Source organism: Anolis carolinensis, chromosome 2, assembly GCF_035594765.1.
Source record: "Anolis carolinensis isolate JA03-04 chromosome 2, rAnoCar3.1.pri, whole genome shotgun sequence".
Classification (NCBI taxonomy): domain Eukaryota; kingdom Metazoa; phylum Chordata; class Lepidosauria; order Squamata; family Dactyloidae; genus Anolis; species Anolis carolinensis.
This window is the reverse complement of record NC_085842.1, coordinates 26,861,468-26,883,010: the sequence shown is the minus strand read 5'-3', so window position 1 is coordinate 26,883,010 and position 21,543 is coordinate 26,861,468. Positions and strand designations below refer to the sequence as shown.

The window sequence follows — 21,543 nt, the reverse complement described above, 5'->3', positions numbered from 1 at the left end:
ATTATATCAGTCTAAAATACCATATAATCCAGTTCAAAGTAGATAATCTGGATGTTATATGTCAATGTAGATGGGGTCTTAGTCCCACTCTCGTCTGCTTGGTCAGACCTCACCTAGAATATCACTATGTCCAGTTCTGGGCAGCACAATTCAAGGCTATGGACAAGCTGGAATATGTCCAGTAGAGGGCGATTGAAATGAAACCAAGCCCTAGGAGGAAAGGCTTAGGGAATTTGGAGAAAAGATGTCTTAAGATGTGACAGGATAGCTATGTTTATATATTTGAAAGGATGTCACATTGAGGAGGGGCCAGACTCTATAGGAGGGTTGTAAACCTCATTTTCATTGAGCACCACATCCGCCTTATGGTTATCTTCAAAGGGCCATTGAATCCACAGATAGACAATCCATAATGGCCAGTCTCTAGTTTTTGCCAAGATCCCCAGCTTTCCGATCGCTCTTCCTCGATCGCTCTTTTGTTTTGCAGATGCTTGCAAAGAAGGTGCTCTTTTCAGGTTTTTCAAGAAGCACACCTTTCCTGTCCCAAAAAACCTTCCTTGCAAGCATCTGCAAAACAAAAGAGCGATCGGAAAGCTGAGCGCACCATTTGACAGCTGAGTGAAGGGAAAACAGCCTGGTTCAGGACGCAAGCCAGGCGGAAATCTTGGGGGGGGGGGGGGGCTTTTCAAACACTTTTATCGCTATGATAACTACCTAGATTTCAGTGGGGACTATGGTGAAAACTAGTATTTGGGTCTGGCTTTCAACTGAATATGGTAAATGTTTTCTCCTATACTTTGTTTATTTTTAATTCCAAAACGTACTGAACTTTCTGGATAGCCCTTGTATAATGCAGGCTGAGGATAATGCAAACTGCAACCCAACAGCACTTATGGCTCTGAGGTTGGGAAAAGATTAAAGGACATTCTGAAGTCAGACATCATATCCACAAGCCTTGTATCTAAATTCAGACCCCATTCTCCTGACTAAAAAGAACAAACTGCAACTTTCCAGATATTACTGTAACACAATTCCAATGGTGTTATTGTCTAATAAGACAGGAGTTGCAATCCAGCATCTGGAGGGCCACATGAAATGATATGGTGTAGTGAGGTTTGCGTTTTTCAAACATGCTTTAGAGACTAGGACACAGAGCAGTGGATTCAAATCACAGGACAAGAAATTCCATCTTGAACGTGAGCACTGCTTGATTAACGCCATGTAACAACATTTGAAAAAGTTTCTGTTCCTGGTTTGAAAGTGTCATTTCTATTTACAGTAGAGTCTCACTTATCCAACATAAACGGGCCAGCAGAACGTTGGATAAGTGAATATGTTGGATAATAAGGAGGGATTAAGAAAAAGCCTATTACACATCAAATTAGGTTATGATTTTACAAATTAAACACCAAAACATCATGTTTAACAACAAATTTGACAGAAAAAGTAGTTCAATACGCAGTAATGCTATGTAGTAATTACTGTATTTACGAATTTAGCACCAAAATATCACGATGTATTGAAAACATTGACTACAAAAATGTGTTGGATAATCCAGAACGTTGGATAAGCGAGTGTTGGATAAGTGAGACTCTACTGTAATTGTGTGGTACTTAGAATAATTGAGTCAGAGAATAATAGAGTTGGAAGAGACCACGTGAGCCATCTAGTCCAACCCCCCACCATGCAGGAAAAGCACAATCAAAGTATTCCTGACAGATGGCCATTCAGCCAATGATATCCACAAGTATGTGGACCATTTCAACAGAAAGGAGGAAAGCATGGAAATGAACAAAATCTGGCTAACGAAATTAAACAAAACTCTAAAATCAGGACAGTAAATAAATGAGAGCATTCTGAAAACAGAGGAAGTCCAGACATGAATCAATGAGAACCAGCTAACACCTCCCAACAAAGGATTCCCCCAGGCAGTAAACAACCAGACCTTGAAGCTGAAAGGCTATTCAATGCTAATCAAGGTGGCCAATTGCAACATTCACACTGGCTCCAACAAACAAGAGTTCTTTCTCCCACCCACAGATATATAAACTTCACTTGCCTAGTTTCCAACAGACCTCACAGCCACTGAGGATGCCAGCCATAGATGTAGGCGAAACGTTAGGAAAGAATGCTTCTGGAAGATGGCCATACAGCCAGGAAAACTCACAGCAACCCAGATATTGTGGGATTTTTCTGCCTTGATATTCTGAGTTATATGGCTGTGTGGAAGGGCCCGGGGAGAGCTTTGATTGTTTCTGTTCGTTCCTGCCTGGGTTGGAGTGGATGGCTCTTAGGGGACCCTTCCAAGCCTTACCATTCAGTCACGCCTTGCTCGACTTGAGGACCTCTTCCAGCCTCTCCTGATGCGCGTCTCTCCTCCCACGAGCGGCGCCTGGTTTCCTCCTTCCTCTGCTGAAACGAAAGTAACCCCACGCACTTCGCTTCCTTCTGCGGCTCCCTTCCTGGCGGGGCTGCCATGGCTTGCGGGGCTCCTTTGCGGGGTCTCTGCGAGGAGACCACTTGCCCGGTTTGCCTGGAATACTATGCGAACCCCGTGACCACCCACTGCGGGCACAGCTTCTGCCGGGGCTGCGTGGCCCCTCTCTGCGGGGGCCCACGGGGGGCCTTCCCCTGCCCACAGTGCAGGGCGTCGGTTTCCCCGAAGAGCCTCAGGCCGAACCGACACCTGGCCAACATTGTCGAGATCGCCAAGAGCTTGCAAACTGGAGGCGGAGGAGGAGGAGGGACGTGGAAGGCTTGCCAGCGTCACCAGGAGCCCTTCAAGCTCTTCTGCAGGGATGATGAGGCTCCCATCTGCGTGGTCTGTGACCGATCCACGGAGCACAGGGGCCACCGGGTGATCCCCATCGACGAAGTGGCCCAGGAGTACCAGGTAAGCACCCCGGGCAGGGAAAGAGGCGCACCGGGCAGGACATGGCTCTCAGCTAGGGCAGGGCTTCGGAATCATAGAATATTAGAGTTGGAAGAGACCTCATGGGCCATCCAGTCCAACCCCCTGCCAAGGAAATCACATTCAAAACACCCCCAACAGATGGCCATCCAGCTTCTGCTTTAAAGCCTCCAAAGAAGGAACCTCCACCACAGCCCGGGGTAGAGAGTTCCACTGCTGAACAGCTCTCACAGTGAGGAAGTTCTTCCAGAAGTTCAGGTGGAATCTCCTTTCCTGAAGTTTGAAGCCATTGTTCTGCGTCCTAGTCTGCAGGGCAGGAGAAAACAAGCTTGCTCCCTCCCCGCTATGACTTCTCCTCAAATATTTATACATGGTTAATGTCTCCTCTCAGCCTTCCCTGCTGCAGGCTAAACATGCCCAGTTCTTTAAGCCGCTCCTCATAAGGCTTGTTCTCCAGACCTTGGATCATTTTAGTTGCCCTCCTCTGGACAACGCCTGGTATTTCTGGGCAGTCTCCCATCCATGTTCTTACCAGGGCTGCCTCTCCTTAGCTTCCAAGACCAAATGGAATCTGATGTCTTTAGGGTGTTTGTACTACATGATAAAATGGGAATGTTTGTCAGATCAGAAGGCGTATTTCTAAGAAAAACACTGATGAGTATCAACTGGAGCAAGCAAGGGCCTCTTATGTTTGTTTGTTTTTTTTTCAGGATAAAATCAAGGCCCACCTGAAGTCCCTGAAGGCTGAGCGAAAAAACCTTGAAGACCAGAAATTGGCAAGACAACTGAGAGTGCAAGACCACTTGGTAGGTGGTTGCTGTGGATGTATGATGTTTGGATTATGTGTCAAAAGTAAGATACATAGAATCACAGATTGATAAGTTGGAAGAGACCACATGGGCCATCCAGGCCAACCCCCTGCCATGTTTTATCCCCCTCTTCAGATAGCGAAAATGCCACGCACAAAGCTCTAAGATCTGCAAGGGCGGACTTTCTTTTGCTCCCACCTCTGGTTGATGGGGACGAGGGAGAGGACCTTCTCGGTGGTGGCCCCCCGGCTCTAGAACTCTCTCCCCAGGGAGATTAAACTGGCACGCACACTGTCCACGTTCTGTAAAATGTGTATGTTCTGTTGTGCTTTTGATTAAACAGTTCACAACATATTTGGCCACCAACTATATCTACAAGCAGTTCCCGCACTTTATCCCTGACCTTCCTCCTATAGGTTTAGCGTTTTAAACTTACATTGCTCTTTTACTTCTAATTTATTATTGGCTCTTGCATTTTTGTCCACCAGCCCTGTTCTGAAATTCTATTGCACAATTCCCTTCCTGCCGAATTACAGTAGCCATTACTGCTCAGTTTGTTGATGATGCTGTTTTTATGTTATTGTCTTGTTGTGATGTTGTTGATTCTATTGAGATATGTTTTAGTATATGTTTGGTTTTAATTTTTGTTGGATCAGGCTTATCCTCATGTAAGCTGCCCTGAGTCCCTTTGGGAAGATGGAGGGGGGATATAAAAATAAAGTTGTTGTTGTTGTTGTTGTTGTTGTTGTTGTTGTATCTGTACAACTGGACTGATATCCAAAGTACCTGTATCCTGAACACATGAAGTTTATGAGTAACCCAACTTTTACTTTTAAAGAAGTCTGCTTATTTATGTCTCTTGAAAGCATGACTTAAAGGCAAATATATTTTGAGGGAGAGTTGTTGTTGTTGCTGTTGCTGTTGTTGTTATTGTTGTTATTCTTTTCCACCCCCAAAAGCATGTTAAGTCCTTACTAAAAATAGAAAAGCCCTTCCTCAAAGAAAGTCTCTGAACTTGCTTCAACATTTGAATTATTTATATTTATATTTATATCAGATCAGGGTATAGGGTGGCAACCTGTGTTGGACGGGGTTACACTCCCCCTGAAGACTCAGGTCCACAGTTTGGGTGTCCTTCTGGACTCATTGCTAACCCTGGAAGCCCAGATGTTGGCAGTGGCCAGGAGCGCCTTTGCACAATTAAAACTTGTGCGTCAACTGTGTCCATACCTTGAGGAGCCAGACTTGGCCATAATGGTTACATTCTTGGTTACATCCCACTTAGATTAGTATAATGGGCTCTACAAGAGTCTGCCCCCCAGAAGAGTGCCCAGAAACTTCAATTGGTTCAAAGAGCTGCAACCAGGCAACTTACAGGTCCTGGATCCAGATAGTGCACAATCCCCTGCACTGGCTGCCAATTTGCTTCCAAGCCCAATTCAAGGTACTGGTTTTGACCTTTAAAACCTTTAACCAGTGATTCCCAAAGTGGGCGCTACCGCCCCCTGGTGGGCGCTGTAGCGATCCAGGGGGGCGGTGATGGCAATAGGTGCATTTTTTTTGTATTACCTTTCTATTCTGAGTTCAAAAAATAGTTTCATAATTTCAAACTTCAATGTTTCTAATTTACACCTTTCTTTACTATATTTTACGAAAAAGATAGAAACATTAATACATATATCTTTCTGTTTAATTGCTATTAAAAATTTTAAAAAATTAATTTTCAGGGGGCACTGAGTAATATTTTTTCTGGAAAGGGGCGGTAGGCAAAATACACTTGGGAACCACTGCCTTAAACGGATCAGGTCCAACTTACTTATCTGACCTCATCTACTCGTACTAATCGGCCCAATCTTTAAGATCTTCTGGAGAGGCCCTGCTCTCACTTCCACCACCATTGCAAATGCAACTGACCTTGACAAGGGAGAGGGCATTTTCGGTGGTCGCTCTGGACCTGTGGAAAACCTTCCCAAAAGAAGTTAAAATAGCTCCCTCCCTTTCTTCTTTCAAGAACCAATTAAAAACCTTCCTGTTTAGACAGTCCTTTAGTGAAGGAAACTAATCTGGAGTGATAAGAAACACCATAATATAAATATAAATACTGTAAATAAATAAATAAATAATGTTATGGACTGGAACAAAGTGCAATACAATGTTCCCTCACTTATCGCGGGGGTTACATTCCAGGACTACCCGCGATAAGTGAAAATCCACGAAGTAGGGACACCATATTTATTTCAATATTTATACTTTATTTTAGCAGTTACAATATACAGTACACTGGCAGAGAATAAGAATGGAAGCTAAATAACCCTTTTTATTTTATTAAGGGTTTTAAAAATAAAAAACATTAATAAAATATTATTAAGGGGTAGCCGCATGCACACACCGCAAAAACCCGCAAAACAGTGAAAATACCAAGATAAATGGTGTACATTAATATTTATTCAAACCTGCAAAACAGCGAGGGCATGAAAAGCGAACCACAAAGTAGCAAGGGAACACTATAGCCTGACATGATTCCACAAGAATGTGAATGTATATTACTGTTGTTTTAAATTGTTTATTTTATGATGTTGTATACTTATTATTGGTGTATTTAGATTGTTGTTTACGTGATTTTAATATGTTGTGAGCCGGTTTGGGTCCCATGAGGGGAAAAAGTGGGATATAAATAAAGGTTATTATTATATCAATGAATCACAAACTTTGGTCATCCAGATGTTTGGACATCATTTCCTAGCAACCCATTGGCCAAGCTGGAAGTCTAAGAGTGGATCTGTATTCTGGAATCAATGCAGCTTGACACCACTTTAACTTTCCAGACTGAATGCTATCGAATCATGGGAGTTATAGGTTTGCAAAGTCTTCCACCTTCTCTCCTGAAGTGTGCTGGTATCTCACCAAACCATAACTCCCTGGATTTCACAGCATTGAGCCATAGCGGTTAAAGTGGTGTCAAACTGCATTAATTGTTCACAGTCTAGCTGCACCCTGAAGGGTCTTCCAGCACCCTGAAGGCATTGACAATTTGGATAATTCTCCCCTCATGATGATTTTGACAAACTAGCACTTTGGCCCAGGTTTTTCTAGATTTTATCCATGATTTTACCTTTTGTTCTTGAATGTGATTTTTGACTGGTTTTTATTGTTATTATTTGTTTTTATTGTGGACTGGGCTTGGCCCCATGTAAGCTGCTCCGAGTCCCTTCGGAGAGATGGGGCGGAGTATAAAAATAAAATAATAATAATAATAATGATAATTATTATTATTATTATTATTATTATTATTATTATTATTATGCGCCCTAAGTGTACTACTCATCACGTAATCAAACTTTATCATCAATCATACCATCAGCTGAGACTGTTGTAGGTTCTTCTCTACCTTCTCTTTTCTAAATCTCACATACTGTCTCTGACCCTCTTTTAATGTTTATGTATTCCAGAATCAGATAGAAACAGAAAGGCAGATGGTTGCCTCTTTTTTTGAGAAAATGCAGGCGTTTCTGGAAGAAAAAAAGCATGTCTGCCTTGGTCAGCTGGGAGAGTTGGAGGAAAAAATAAAGAAAGGAGAGGAAGAAAGCCTCACTGAAGTGTCTGCAGAGATTTCCCGACTCAGTCAGAGGATTACAGAGATAGAAAAGAAGTGCCAGCTGCCTGCAAGTGAATACCTCCAGGTGAGAATTAAACCGGAAACAACTTTGAGATTTCCTGAAATTCAGCATGTGGCTGATGGGTTCACTGATTATTTGGATTCAGAAGGGCTTGTGGGCTTTCCTGGGTTTCAAAGTGATACAAGCCAAGGGAATGAAATTGTTTCAGACAGTGATGCAGCTCAAGAGAATGCAGTCACTTCAGGCAGTGAGCTCCAAGGTCAGTCACAGGAGCCAGAAGCAACATCTTTAGATAAGGGGCCAAGTGAAGAGGAATTACAGTAGAGTCTCACTTATCCAAGCTAAACGGGCTGGCAGAACCTTGGATGAGCAAATATCTTGGATAATAAGGAGGGATTAAGGAAAAGCCTATTAAACATCAAATTAGGTTATGATTTTACAAATTAAGCACCAAAACATCATGTTATACAACACATTTGACAGAAGAAGTAGTTCAATACGCAGTAATGTTATGTTGTAATTACTGTATTTACGAATTTAGCACCAAAATATCATGATATTGAAAACATTGACTACAAAAATGCGTTGGATAATCCAGAATGTTGGATAAGCGCGTCTTGGATTAGACTATACTGTAATAGACAATTCTCAAGGGAAAGCATGTGGCAGTACGGATCTTCATTTGCAGATGAGGGCAGAGAGCCAGCTCCATAGATCAACACACCCTGTTTTTTTTATTTAAGTATCTTGGAGGGGTTTTGCATTGTTTCACGATTCTTGCTCAAGTTTTCTAAGGAGATCTGTTGCTTTTGGATTTATGCTACATTTGTGACTTTTTGCTGTTGTTGGACTGTGTGATCTTTGGATTTTCATGAGACATTTGAATTCCTGTGTGAATATCACTTTCTACTAAACCTGTTTTGGATTATTCCTCTCCTTTCTTTATTACTGCTCTTTTTCATATATTTTTGTGTGTTTTTACAATAATCTGTTTGCTTATATTCTGGACTCTTGTGTGGTGCTGTGGTCATAGGTGGCTCCAGGCCTTGAGTGCAACACATTTTCCCCCATTTCTGGGGGTCTTGTGCCATTAGAAAGTGGAGGGCCTACTGTATAATGCGTGAAAATGTCTTTTCAATAAACAGATAAAATGCTGGTTGATTAAGAAAATGACTATTAAGTCTATGAGTCTCATTTCTCCCTTTCTTTCAGGACATCAGAAATACCTTAAGCAGGTATGTGCCTTTTTTCCATCTTCTCCTGATTTTTCTATTGTTCTGATGTAGGGATTTTGGGCGAAAAGTTTCATTCTTTTCAACACTGTATGAGCTCATTTTGTTTTGCATTGCTTTTGTTTCAAATTGCTTACTATGAGTCTCTTTGGGAAGATAATACAGGGTGTAAATAAATATATTAATAATAATTCAACCGAAAGCAATAAGTGACACTTCATTTTAATACCCATGACTCTCTTTACATTTACATGCAGATGACATTCGCTCCCAATTCTAAGTAGTGTATGAATGCAAATATTTAGTGTGCATATTTGTGTTTCTACGTTTATCTGTATTTATTATGATTATTCACAGATTACACTATGTAACAAAAAAATTTTAAAATTCTGTTACTGGTTTAAAAGTGTTATTTCCTGTTTAGTTATGTGTTACTTATTTGAAAGTAATTGTTATACTCCAGAAACTTCATTTTTGTGGCTGCCACAAACTATGTTGAATTGGTTCAGAACCTATGAGATATTTATTGAAAAACTATAGCAAAATGTGCTGCAGGATGTCCCCCCAGAAACAAAGTTTTTGCAGTTTAATATATGTTTTCCATGTTTTTAAGATAGAACAAATTAGGAAATTACGTTTATAATCCAGGAACAAAAATCCTGCTACATAGTGTTAACTATCATCTTCTTCTATACACATAATAAAAATGAAAATATGTATGTGTGTGTGTGTGGTTGGAGTGTCCACTTAGACAGACAAGCTCCATAGTGTTATCTGGTGCTGCCCTATGAATTTTTATAGGGATTTAAATAACACTAGTATCCACATTATAAAAATATTTAAATGCATCAAATACATAAAATATCCAAAGCTAATAATATTGTTGACATCTAACAAAACCATATGAATCTTTAATAAATGCTTAGCCTGCTGTTGAATGATGTCAGTATCTGGAGAACTACATTCTATTGCTATATCCAAAATTTGAATATATTCACTTCTAGGTACAAAAATAATTTACCTGCACATGGGCCAGACCTTTCTCCCCAATTTGAAGAGAATCTCAGAATTTATTTCGAGAAGAACTTTGATCTAAGAGAGGCTATGAAAGAGTCTCAAGGTAATTGGGGCAACCTAAGGAGAGGCTTGACTATAAACCTAGAAGTGGGTTGCAGTTGTGATGGTCCTTATAGACACTGGGTGTGTCTACACCAGGAATGGGCAAACTTTGGCCCTCCAGGTGAAATGTAGATATGAAAGCAATTTGTATATGACAATCTCAAACGTTTTGTGCATGACCCAAGTTGATTTTATCATCTTTTCTTCCATCTAAACAGAATCTCTGGAGCAAGCTCTGAAAACAGCCAGCTGGGAACACAATCTCTTCATGGGTAATTTTGAATGATTGAAATAATAGGGATTTTTTAATGGGAAAAGGAATTGAATTTGAATCTAAGGTTGCAGCTACACTGTAAAATGACTCCAGTTCAACACCACATTGAGTTATTTATTTATTTATGTACAGTATTTATATTCCACCCTTCTCACCCCGAAGGGAACTCAGGGCGGATCATAGAACATACATATGCGGCAAACATTCAATGCCATTTATACACAGTCAGGAAAGACAATTGTACATAGAAGGGGTATATATAGGCTTTTTCGATCTTGGAAGCTTGAGCTCGGTTCCGGCCATGGGGTGCTGTTGCTTCATGACCCTGCCGAAGAGATTAGATCTTCCTTGATCTAATCACCAGCATTTTTCTAGCTTTCCTTATGAGTTCCTTAAAATACCTTCCCACTTTTAAGCAGTATCTGTTTATCTACTCACATTTTGCTTTCGAACCGCTAGGTAGGTAAAAACTGGGCTAAAGGCCAGGAGCTCACCCTGACCTGGGCTTCGAACTGTCAACCTGTCAACTGACAAGATTGACTGCAGTTTATGCCTTAACCTGTTGTGCTAAAGTCTGGCCCTTGAATGGCTCAATACTATGGAATTTTGGGAACTGTAGTTTTATAAAATCTTTGGTCTTCTCTGCCAAAGAGTACTGGTGCTTCATCAAACTCCCAACTCCCATAATCCTATCACATTGGGCCATGGAAGTTAAAGTGCACCTTAGCACCTATGACTCTGTAGATGAGTGTTCAATTTTCCACTCAGCCATGAGATACACTAGGTGATCTTGAGCAGGCCACTGGCCCTGAGTCCAAAAAATACTATGATAGGGTCACCATAAGTCAGAAATGTTATAATAACAGTAACAACAGCACTAATAATATTTCTCCACAAACTGGAAAAGGATTGCTAGCATTTTTTTTCATACACTCAAGATGACTGTGAGTTCAAAGCTGTCCAAACTATCAGACGCTCCCAAATGTCACACCTCTTCTGAAATCGCAATTCCATAAAAGTAGAATGGATTTTTCAGTCTCATTTTTCTTCAAAAGTGGGGAGGGGGTGAAAAAAGTGGGGGGATGGAAAGGACTTCCCCACACAAGAGCCTATGTACAATGAATCCAGTTATGCCAAGGATGTGTTGGAATTTCTTCATCATCAACAACTTCATCTTTATATCGTGCCTTTCTCCCAAGACTGGATTCAAGGAGGTTCATGAGAAACCTATGGCATAGAAATTCAATCCGGCCCATCTCCCCTTGGTTTTAGTTTCTCACCCTCCTCCAAAGCAAAGATAATTTCCCAAGGTCTGGATTTGGTGAAAAGAGGTAGATTTGATGGAAAATTGTGTTTTACTGAGATAGGATCAACATATGATAAATCCAGACCAATCCCTTGAAAAGGGATCTCTGTTAGCACTCGGAAACCATGTATCGGAATAATGAATTCGGGAGAAGATTGGCTTTTTGCTGCTTTTTCTTAGGCTTTAATTTGCTGCTTTTTTCTTCATTATTACAGATTCTCTGAAACAAGGCATGAATCAAGGTAATGGGATGAAAGGAACACATAGATGTAGAGAACTGCTTCAAAAGATACAAAACACAGTCACAGTGTTGGAAAAGAACCTAAGGGACATCTAGTCCAACCATTCTTAATGCTCGCATACATAATGTTTTAATGTTAATGGGTATCTTTGTGTTTAATTCTGCATGCCTTTGTTTCAACCTTTGTTCCATTTCCTTCCCCTTTTTTGGGAAGGGGGTGTATTGGTGGTTTACAAATACATACCTAACTGGGTCTTAAATTTTTTCTTTAGCCAGTAGTTTCACTAACCTTCACTTGTTTTTGCTTAGAGAAAGATTAAAATCATAAAGTTAGAAGAGATTGCAAGGGCCATCCAGTCCAACTCCATTCCGCCATGCAGGAAGACACAATCTAAGCATTTCCTACAGATGGCCATTTAGCCTCTGTGCGAAATCCTCTAGAGAAGGAGATACCACCACATTCCCAGGCATCGTATTCCACTATTAAGCAGTTTTTACCATCTTCATGTTCTAGACTATGGATCTGCAGAAAACAAGCTGGTTCCATCTTCAATATAGTATCATTTCCAATAGTTTGAATGAGGAGTAAAGCCAGATTATAATGCCTTTGGTTAAAGTGTAAACAGAGGTCACCCTTTAACCTTTTTTACTAGAGAGGAAAAGAGGGTGAAAAACTTTGCCGTCTTCCATGCTTAATTTCCATATACAGTAGAGTCTCACTTATCAAACATAAACAGGCCGGCAGAATGTTAGATAAGTGAAAATATTGGATAATAAGGAGAGATTAAGAAAAAGCCTGTTAAATGTCAAATTACGTTATGATTTTACAAATTAAGCACCAAAACATCATGTTTTACAACAAGTCTGCCACTTGTTTAGAAGTGTGGCTGCACTTGTGCTGTTGTTGGGCATGTTGGCCCAGTGCGCGATGCTGCCTAGAAAAATCACTGTGTATCCAGGACGGAGGCAGATAACGTTGGATAATACAGAACGTTGGATAAGTGAAGGTTAGATAAGCGAGACTCTACTGTATTCTGTTCTCTCAAAATCCATCTCTTTTTGGACCAGATTTACTTCTGGTATTGGTATCAGATAGGGAGCTAAATTGGGGAGCCATGGTGGTGCAGCGGATTAAACTGCTAAGCTGCAGAACTTGCTGACCAGAAAGTTGGCAGTTCGAACCCACAAGACTGGGTGACCTCCCATTGTTACCCCCAGCTTCTGCCAACCTAGCAGTTTGAAAACATACAAATATGAGTAGATCAATAGATACTTCTTTGGTGGGAAAGTAACAGAACTTCATGCAGTTATGCCAGCCACATGACCTAGGAGGCATCTACAGACAACACCGGCTCTTTGATTTAGAAATGGAGATGAGCACCACCCCCTATATTTGGACTTAACTATACTTAATATCAAGGGGAACTCTTTACCTTTACCTAGGGACCTAAATATCCTTAAAGCACCAGCTCCCATCCAATGCTGCAACTAAGTAGGGTAAGCTCTGGTTAGCAACTGGATAGGAGACCAACAACTACCCGGCTATATTCCAGGGTTGTACACTGTATTTTAGAGGAAGGAACCAGCAAAATATTCCTTGCCTAAGAAATTTCAATGAAATGTATGAAGTCACAATAAGTCAACAGATAATTTGCAGGGATACAAACTCTGGTATTCTTATGTTTATTTGTACCCCACTTTATCTCTCCACAAGGAGATGCAAAAGGTACTCATAGATACCAAGTTAAAATATTAGATGTTAAACCATAGAATGGCACCGGAGGACCTATAAATGCCTAGAGAAGTATTATCTCTAGTTTCTCCAGTGCAAATGTGGAAGGCAGACTATAAGTCCAGGAGCTGGATAAATAAATACATAAATAAGGTGGTTTGGAGATTATAATCTACTTTTGTTGCAACCAATTCTAGATTATTATTTTTTTCATGTCAGGAGCGACTTGAGAAACTGCAAGTCACTTCTGGTGTGGGAGAATTGGCTGTCTGCAAGGATATTGTCCAGGGGATGCCCAAATGTTTGATGTTTTACCATCCTTGTGGGAGGCTTTTATTGTGTTCCCACATGGGGAGCTGGAGCTGACAGAGGGAGCTCCCCCGCTCCCTCTGGATTCAGACCGCTGACCTGTCACTCAGCAGTTCTGTTGGCACAAAGGTTTAACCCACTGCACCACCAGGAGCTCCGGTTTGGAGAATGACTGTTCATCAGTAGAGACTGCAGAGTCTTCATTTAGTTGATCCAATGTGGGTAGATTCAGATGAGGTCTGGGAAAAGATGAGTTCTGGAAGTGATTCCTCAGGAGCTGAAACAGCTTTTCTGAAAATCCACCACTTAGTTCCCTGTTTTATTTTCCTTCTTTCTCCCTGCTACAGTAAGCGTGACTCTGGATCCTATCACAGCACATCCTCGACTCTTTGTGTCAGAGAATCTGAAGGCTTTGAGATGGGACAGGGTTCCTCAAGATCTGCCTTACCATCCGGAGAGGTTCAAGAAACAGCCCTGCATTTTGGGTCAGGAGAAGTTCACCTCGGGAAAGCATTGTTGGGAGGTGGAGATCCTGGAGGGGGAAATGGTGGAAGAAGATCTGGGGGGAGAAGCAGCATGGGCAATCGGGATAGCAAGAGATTCTGTCGAGCGGAAGGAATATTTCAACCTTCATCTTGATGAAGGGATCTGGGCTGTGGGGAAGGCATGTGAGGACATATCTGTGCCTTGCCAAATCTCAGCTTTTACTGCTGAGCCAATGACTTTGGTCTTGAAGAACGAACCCAAGAGGATCCGTGTCAGCCTGGATTGTGAAGCAGGTCAAGTGGATTTTCATGACGCTGATACCGACGACCTTATCTTCTTTTTCAGCTCAGCATCATTCTTTGGGCATCAGATCCGACCCTTTTTCTACACAAGAGGGTGGGAGTTCAACTTGAAGTGCTGACTCAAGAGGAGAACCACCTCTTTCATTAATTTCCCCCAATATTGGTAGCTTGTGACTTCACTGTAGAATGTAAACAGTTTGGCAACACTTGAACTGCCATGGCTCAATGCTGTGGAGTCTTGGGACTTGTATTTTTAACTAGGTCTTTAGCCTTCTCTGCCAATAGGGCTGGCTGGTACCTCACCAAGCTACATCACTTGTGATTTCTTAGCATTGATCCATGGCAGTTAAAGTGGTGTCAAACTTCATTCTTTCTGCAGTGTAGATGCACCCTTAGTGCTTTATCACACTAGAGCAGTGGTTCTCAACCTGTGGGTCCCCAGATGTTTTTGCCTTCAACTCCCAGAAATCCTAATAGCTGGTAAACTGGCTGGGATTTCTGGGAGTTGTGGGCCAAGACACCTGGGGATCCACAGGCTGAGAACCACTGCACTAGAGCTGAAAGAGTAGCAAAGATCATGCATCCCATCTGGAATCCTGTGGCTGCCTCCTATAGAATTATTGGGCTTATAGTTTAGTGAGACCTTGGACTTCTGTGACTGAGCATTCTAAAGTCCGTCCCCCCCCCCAAAAAAAACCCTGCAATCCCCAGATTTCTGCAGGAAGCAGTCACAGGATTTCAGATGGGATATATACTCTTTAACTACTCTTTCAGCTCCTGTGTGATGCCGGCCCAAGTCTGTAGAGGCAAAAAGTGAAGACAAGAGGCCATGAACTGCAAAGCCACAGTAGGATCCCCATGTCAGTGGGATCTGTACCTAACTGCATCTGTCAAAATGTCATATCTGGGAATGTTTTAGGTCTTTCATGTAATCACATGGTACCTCTGGAATACCTCTCTGGAGACACTCTTTTAAGGAGAATCTGATCTGGAGCACCTATTTGGTAGCATGGTGAAGAGGGCCCAGAAGAGACTATTACGTGAGACTTCTAAGGAACCAACAACTGAATGAAAAACTGCTGGGGACTTTCTACCACTGTGGTATACAGAGTGTCCTAACCTACTGCATCTGCACATGGTTTGGTAACTGCACAGTGGCAGATAGGAAGGAGTTCCAAAGGGTCACAGCTTCTGCAGAAAGAATAATTGGTTGCCCTCTCCCCTCTTTGGAAGAACTTTATAGGTCCCGCTGCTTTAAGAAAGCTCAGAGTATTCTTGGAGATCCATCTTATCCAGCATATCTTTTTTAAAAAAAAAATTATTGCCATCTGGCAGACAGTACATGGTGGCAAAGATGAAGACAAACAGATTGAGATACAGCTTTTATCCTAGAGCTCTGTTGAAATCCATAATTTTGCATAGATGTGGCATTGAGGGCTGTGTGGTAGTGGTTGGGGTGTGGAGGGATGGCTGTTTTGTGATGTGTACTGGGGAAGGAATTTAATTTGTTGTGCAATAGCACAATGACAATAAAACTGTTCTATTGTCTTCTAGTAATTGCGTAGAGATATTATCTCTCTAGGAATTGCATATATCATCCAGAGCAGCGTTTCTCAAGCTCTGCTCCAGGTATTGGACTTTGGCTCCCAGAAATCTAGCCAGTTTACCAGTTAAGAATTGTGGGAGCTGAAGTCCAAATCATGGAGGAGCAGAGTTTGAGAAACATTTATCCAGAGCATCTCTGTGTTAACCTCTTGCAAAAAACTTTCATTTCTAGAGCGTTTCATATTATCCATGTTTCCTGTTCCCATGACAAGTTCAGGAATGTGTTGTCAAAGGCTTTCATGGCCGGAATCACTGGGTTGCTGTGAGTTTTCCAGGCTGTATGGCCATGTTCCAGAAGCATTCTCTCCTGACATTTTGCCCACATTGCCATAGCAGAGTACTTGATGAACCAACCTGGACACAGCATATTATTTGAGAACAGAAGAATGCTGGACCACTCTTAACAACCACCATGTCAGACTACACAAAGAATCCATTGAAATTCACAAGCATGTGGACAATTTCAACAGAAAGGAGGAAACCATGTAAATAAACAAAATCTGGCTACCAGTATTTTAAAAACTCTAAAATCAGGACAATAAATAAAGAACAACACTCAGAAGATGGGAATTCCAAACAAGAAACAATCGGGGCCAGCGAACACCAACAAAGGATTCCCTAAGGCAAAAACCAGCCCAGCTTCGAGGCTGCAAGGCCATTAAGTGTTTAATCAAGATGGCCAATTGCAACATTCACACTTTCCTCAAGCAGACAAGCGTTCTTTCTCCTACCCTGGACATTTCACAGATATATAAACCTCGCTTGCCTAGTTTCCAACAGACTTCACAACCTCTGAGGATGCCTGCCATAGATGTGAGCGAAACATCAGGAGAGAATGCTTCTGGAACATGGCCATACAGCCTGGAAAACCCACAGCAACCCAAGTTCAGGGATGTTTCATCTGCTGTTATGGCATTCACATTACATCTAATTTTCTATTTTTAGACATCTTTTCTTGCTTGAAAGATTCAGGTTCCAATGTTGGGGGGAAATAATATTAATAACAACAACAACAACAGTGCTCTTTTAAATATGGAGTTTGTGAGATTTGAACTGTATAATAACAGTTTTTGAAGTTTAATAGGAAAAATACACCGTATACTAAAAATTAAAAGAACCAAAATGTCTAGTTCTACTGTTATCTTTCCACTTCTAGGCAAGGCTGAGGCAATTGAGTATAGTCTTCAGAGACTAATATTCCAGACTTCATTTCTGTCATTTTAAAATACAGTGCAGGCAATTTTGTGTGCAAATGGACATCCAGTTCTAGCTTTTGATAGAAAATGGGCACATGTCATTTGATCAGTGAAACAATATGATTCTTCTGTTTTAATGCATTCTACAAGTGAGTACAAATCAGAAATAAAAATACATACCCATTGTAATTGGAGATCAGTTGTTTGTTTTTATTATTTTGGATATTTTTCAGTGGTGGATAGGATAATTAAAAATGCTAGGATATTAATATGTTTGAATGTATTGCAGTTCTATATTGATTACTTCCTTTCTAAATACAAAATCAGTGTAAGCAAAATTTTAATCCTAGGATTGTATCGTCGAGAAGTTTCTGCATATGAATGTTCTGAATATTAGAATTGATGTCCAGTTAGATTTTCTTGAGAATGCTTTTTCCTCATGTAAAAATACTTCTGCTGACCTTTTTGTATAAACCTTGTGCATTTTGTGTCGTTGAAGGCTTTCATGGTTGGAATCACAGGGCTGTTGTGTATTTTCCAGGCTGTATGGCCATGTTCAAGAAGTATTCTCTCCTGACATTTTGCCCACATCTATGGCAGGCATCCTCAGAGGTTGTGAGGTATACAACATATACCTCACATACATATACCTCACAACCTCTGAGGATGGCCTGCCATAGATGTGGGAGAAACGTCAGGAGAGAATACTTCTGGAACATGGCCATACAGCCTGGAAAACACACAACAACCTTGTGCATTTTTGTTGGCTTAATGAATATGTGATCATATTGTTGTTTCTGAGATCTAGTGTGGTGTAATAGTTTGAGTGCTGGACTATGAATCTGAAGAACCCGGTTTGAATTCCTACTCGGCCCAACCATTCTCTCCTGTTTGGCCATGAAAATTCATTAGGTAACATTGAACAAGTCACCCTCTCTCAGCTTCAGAAGGAAGTCAAAGCCAAATCCCTTCTGAACACATCTGGCCAAGAAAACCCTGTGTTAGGTTTGCCTCAGAGGTCTCCATAAAATGGAAACAACCTGAAGGCAACAACTCAACGTAGACTTAAAAGAATTGGGTGTGCCCATGCTTTTGATTGAATCTATCCATCTGAAGTGAGCTCTTCCTCTTTTTCTATTTACTGCCTTTACTTTACAAAACATTGTGGTTTCTTCTAGTGAGTCATGTCTTCTTCTATCTCCATGGACTTTAGTATCAGTGGAGAGATCCTGGAATCAAACACATGTGGATCCTGAGCCATTGTATGAAGGAACTGTGTAGTTTGAATGTTGGACTCCAGAAGAACAGGGTTTAAATCAATGCTAGACCACAGAATCATAGAATAGGTTGGAAGAGACTCATGGGCCATCCAGTCCAACCAGGAAATCGCATGCAAAGCACCCCCGACAGATGGCCATCCAGCCTCTGCTTAAAAGTCTCCAAAGAAGGAACCTCCACAGTCCGGGGGAGAGAATTCCACTACCGAACAGCCCTCACAGTGAAGAAGTTCTTCCAAATATTCTGGTGGAATCTCCTTTCCTGTAGTTTGAAGCCAGCATTGAACTGGGTTATCTGAGTCCACACTGCCATATATTCCAGTTCAAAGCAGATAATGTGGGATTTTATTGAGCTGTGTGGAAGGTGCCTCACTCCCTATATGGGCTCCTCTATATTAGTCAAGTAATACAATTGCTCTTGTACTCAGTTATCCCTCCAACTACTTAATCAGGTAAAGGTAAAGGTTTTCCCCTGACATTAAGTCCAGTTGTGTCCGACTCTGGGGGTTGGTGCTCATCTCCATTTCTAAGTCGGAGAGCCGCCGTTGTCCCTAGACACCTCCAAGGTCATGTGGCCAGCATGACTGCATGGATCACCGTTACCTTCCCGCAGGAGCGGTACCTATTGATCTACTCACATTTGCATGTTTTCGAACTGCTAGGTTGACAGAAGCTGGGGCTAACAGTGAGAGCTCACTCCACTCCCCGAATTCAAACTGCTGACCTTTCAGTCAGCAAGTTCAGCAGCTCAGCAGTTTAACCTGCTGTGCCACTGAAAACCTACTTATTTATAAACCATTTAATTTAAATATAAATACTGATGTGGAACTGTGATGATCACTGCTTCTTAAACTGAGTCCTGAGCTCAAATAAGGAGTTCCCTTGCTCAATGTTAGGGTCATACAAATTTGGTAAGAGCAAAAGATTTTTAAACACCACCTCTTTGCACAAATCTGTTAGCAAAATGTGTTTATAGCAGATTCTGCAGAAAATGTTTCAGCTGTGCTCCATAAAAAAGGTAAATCAGCCTGTTTATGAAGTTTCACAAATACTGATTTATTATCATTAATATCTGATTTTTATACTTATTATATACACCTACATATATATCTGGGATCACATATAAATTTCTTGGGCTGAAAGGGGTCCTGAGTAGAAAAAGTCCTGATCTAGATAGTATCCTTCCCATGCAGCCATAACACAAAACCAGTTATTGGTGGCAATATTGAATTTGTCTTTGTCTAAAATGTATAGTCCAGATATGAAATCTTTCCTTCCCACATTACAGGGCTGGGGTGGGAATCATGCAGGACTGCAATGCCCATCATCCTTCACCATTGACTAGGCCACCCAGAGTTTTTGAGAATTGTGGTTTAGCAACATTTGTCCCTAGGAATGTAATTTCCTAGGAGTGAAGGTGGAAGAAAATGTGTTATGAAGGCTTTCATGGCCAGGATCACTTGGTTGCTGTGAGTTTTCTGGGCTGTATGGCCATATTCCAGAAGCATTCTCTCCTGACGTTCACCCACTTCTATAACAGGCATCCTCAGAGGTCGGGAGGTATATTGGAAACTAGTTAAAGGAGGTTTATATATTTGTGGAAGGTCCAGGGTGGGAGAAAGAACTCTTGTCTGTTGGAGGCAAGTGTGAATGTTGCAATTAATCACCTTGATTAGCATTGAAAAGCCTTGCAGCTTCAAGAACTGACTAATTCCTTTGTTGATGGTGTTAGCTGGCCTTGATTGTTTTATGTCTGGAATTCCTGTTTTTGAGTGTAGTGTAGATTTACTATCCTGATCTTAGAGGAGTTTTTTTAATAGTGGTAGCCAGATTTTGTTCATTTTCATGGATTCCTCATTTCTGATGAAATTGATGCTTGTGGATTTCAACGGGTTCTTCAAAAGAAAGCTTTTGAAGAGAGAAGATGCTCTCTTGAATCAGAGCTAAAATATGGCAAGCTATCTGCTTGGACATGGTAATTACATAACAAAACAGTAAGACTGTTTAAGGCTATCTCAATTTAAACATACATTTGACTGATAGGATTGTTTTTTGGTTTTGAATGCTGAAGCTCATCAACAACAGGACATAAGCCCTGAAGCAAAGGTAACTGCCTTTTCTGACTATGGTGACCCTAAGGCAAACCTATTAAAGGTTTTCTTTGCAAGATTTACTCAGAAGGGTTTTGCAACTGCCCTTCCACTGGGGCTTGGAGATAACGTTTTTGGGGCTGGGCAGATAGCAAAAGCAATGGAGAATCTTCTGACACTTTCAAGCCCAATAAGCATTATAGTCAACTATTTTATTGTCAGTTATCCACATTGACTGTGATTAGAGCACAGGAGTCCATACCAAAATTAACTATGGATAAAGAATGGTTTATCAAGATCACTCCATGGCAGTGGAAGGATTCAAACCCTGATCTCCAGAGTTCAGTGTTCAAATCACGATGGTACACTGACACTCCCTACAGAAAAGCCATGAGTAAATCTTGCAAAACAAAAGAAAACCAAACCCTCCACATAGTATTGTTTGATTGTTCAAACAAGTATTCCTTGGGAGGAAACAGACCAACTTGGTCTTCTTATTTCTTAGATAAACTGGCTCACAACTGTATGGTGATTAAAAGCCTTTGTGCAATCTGGTATAAAAGAGAGAGATTGACTTCCAGATGAACTCTGTTTAGGATTTGTATATAGAAATGCAAAATCTGCAAGCAATAAAAGAGGAATATTTTTTAAATAGTCAGGATTTTCAGTAGCAGACCCCTTCTTTCAAGGATTTCATCAGTAAGCATGAGTGAAATTGCAGACTAGAGCCCTGGAAAACAGAGTTTGTTAAATGCAGATCCTACATTAGCTCTGCAAATAGCACCTTAACAAGGTTCATCTATGGGCCCTTCCACACAGCCATATAACCCAGAATATCAAGGCAGAAAATCCCACAAAATCTGCTTTGAACTGGGTTATCTGAGTCCACACTGCCATATACTACAGTTCAAAGCAGATAATGTGGGGTTTTATTCAGCTGTGTGGAAGGGGCCTCTGAAATAGTCTAAACCCCAGTTTAGTCCAGTTAGCTGTGCTTTTTTAAAATGGCAACAATTTGTATCATTTATAACAATAAT

General features: G+C 41.1%; 1 protein-coding gene across 2 annotated transcripts; it reads left to right on the top strand.

Moving 5' to 3' along the window:
- The first annotated feature begins 2,388 nt into the window (after nt 1-2,388).
- On the top strand, nt 2,389-15,265 carry LOC100553809 (zinc finger protein RFP). 2 transcript variants are annotated; one of them, XM_062969496.1, is made up of 8 exons: nt 2,392-2,893; nt 3,622-3,717; nt 7,170-7,400; nt 8,550-8,572; nt 9,574-9,689; nt 9,907-9,960; nt 11,484-11,510; nt 13,898-15,265. In XM_062969496.1, exons 1-8 carry the CDS (start codon nt 2,477-2,479, stop codon nt 14,455-14,457), a joined length of 1,524 nt encoding a protein of 507 aa, XP_062825566.1. In that variant the 5' UTR covers nt 2,392-2,476; the 3' UTR covers nt 14,458-15,265. The 2 variants fall into 2 exon arrangements, with proteins under 2 accessions (XP_008122324.3, XP_062825566.1); XM_008124117.3 differs by lacking the exon at nt 11,484-11,510 and having other exon boundaries at nt 2,389-2,893.
- Nucleotides 15,266-21,543: the final 6,278 nt, after the last annotated feature.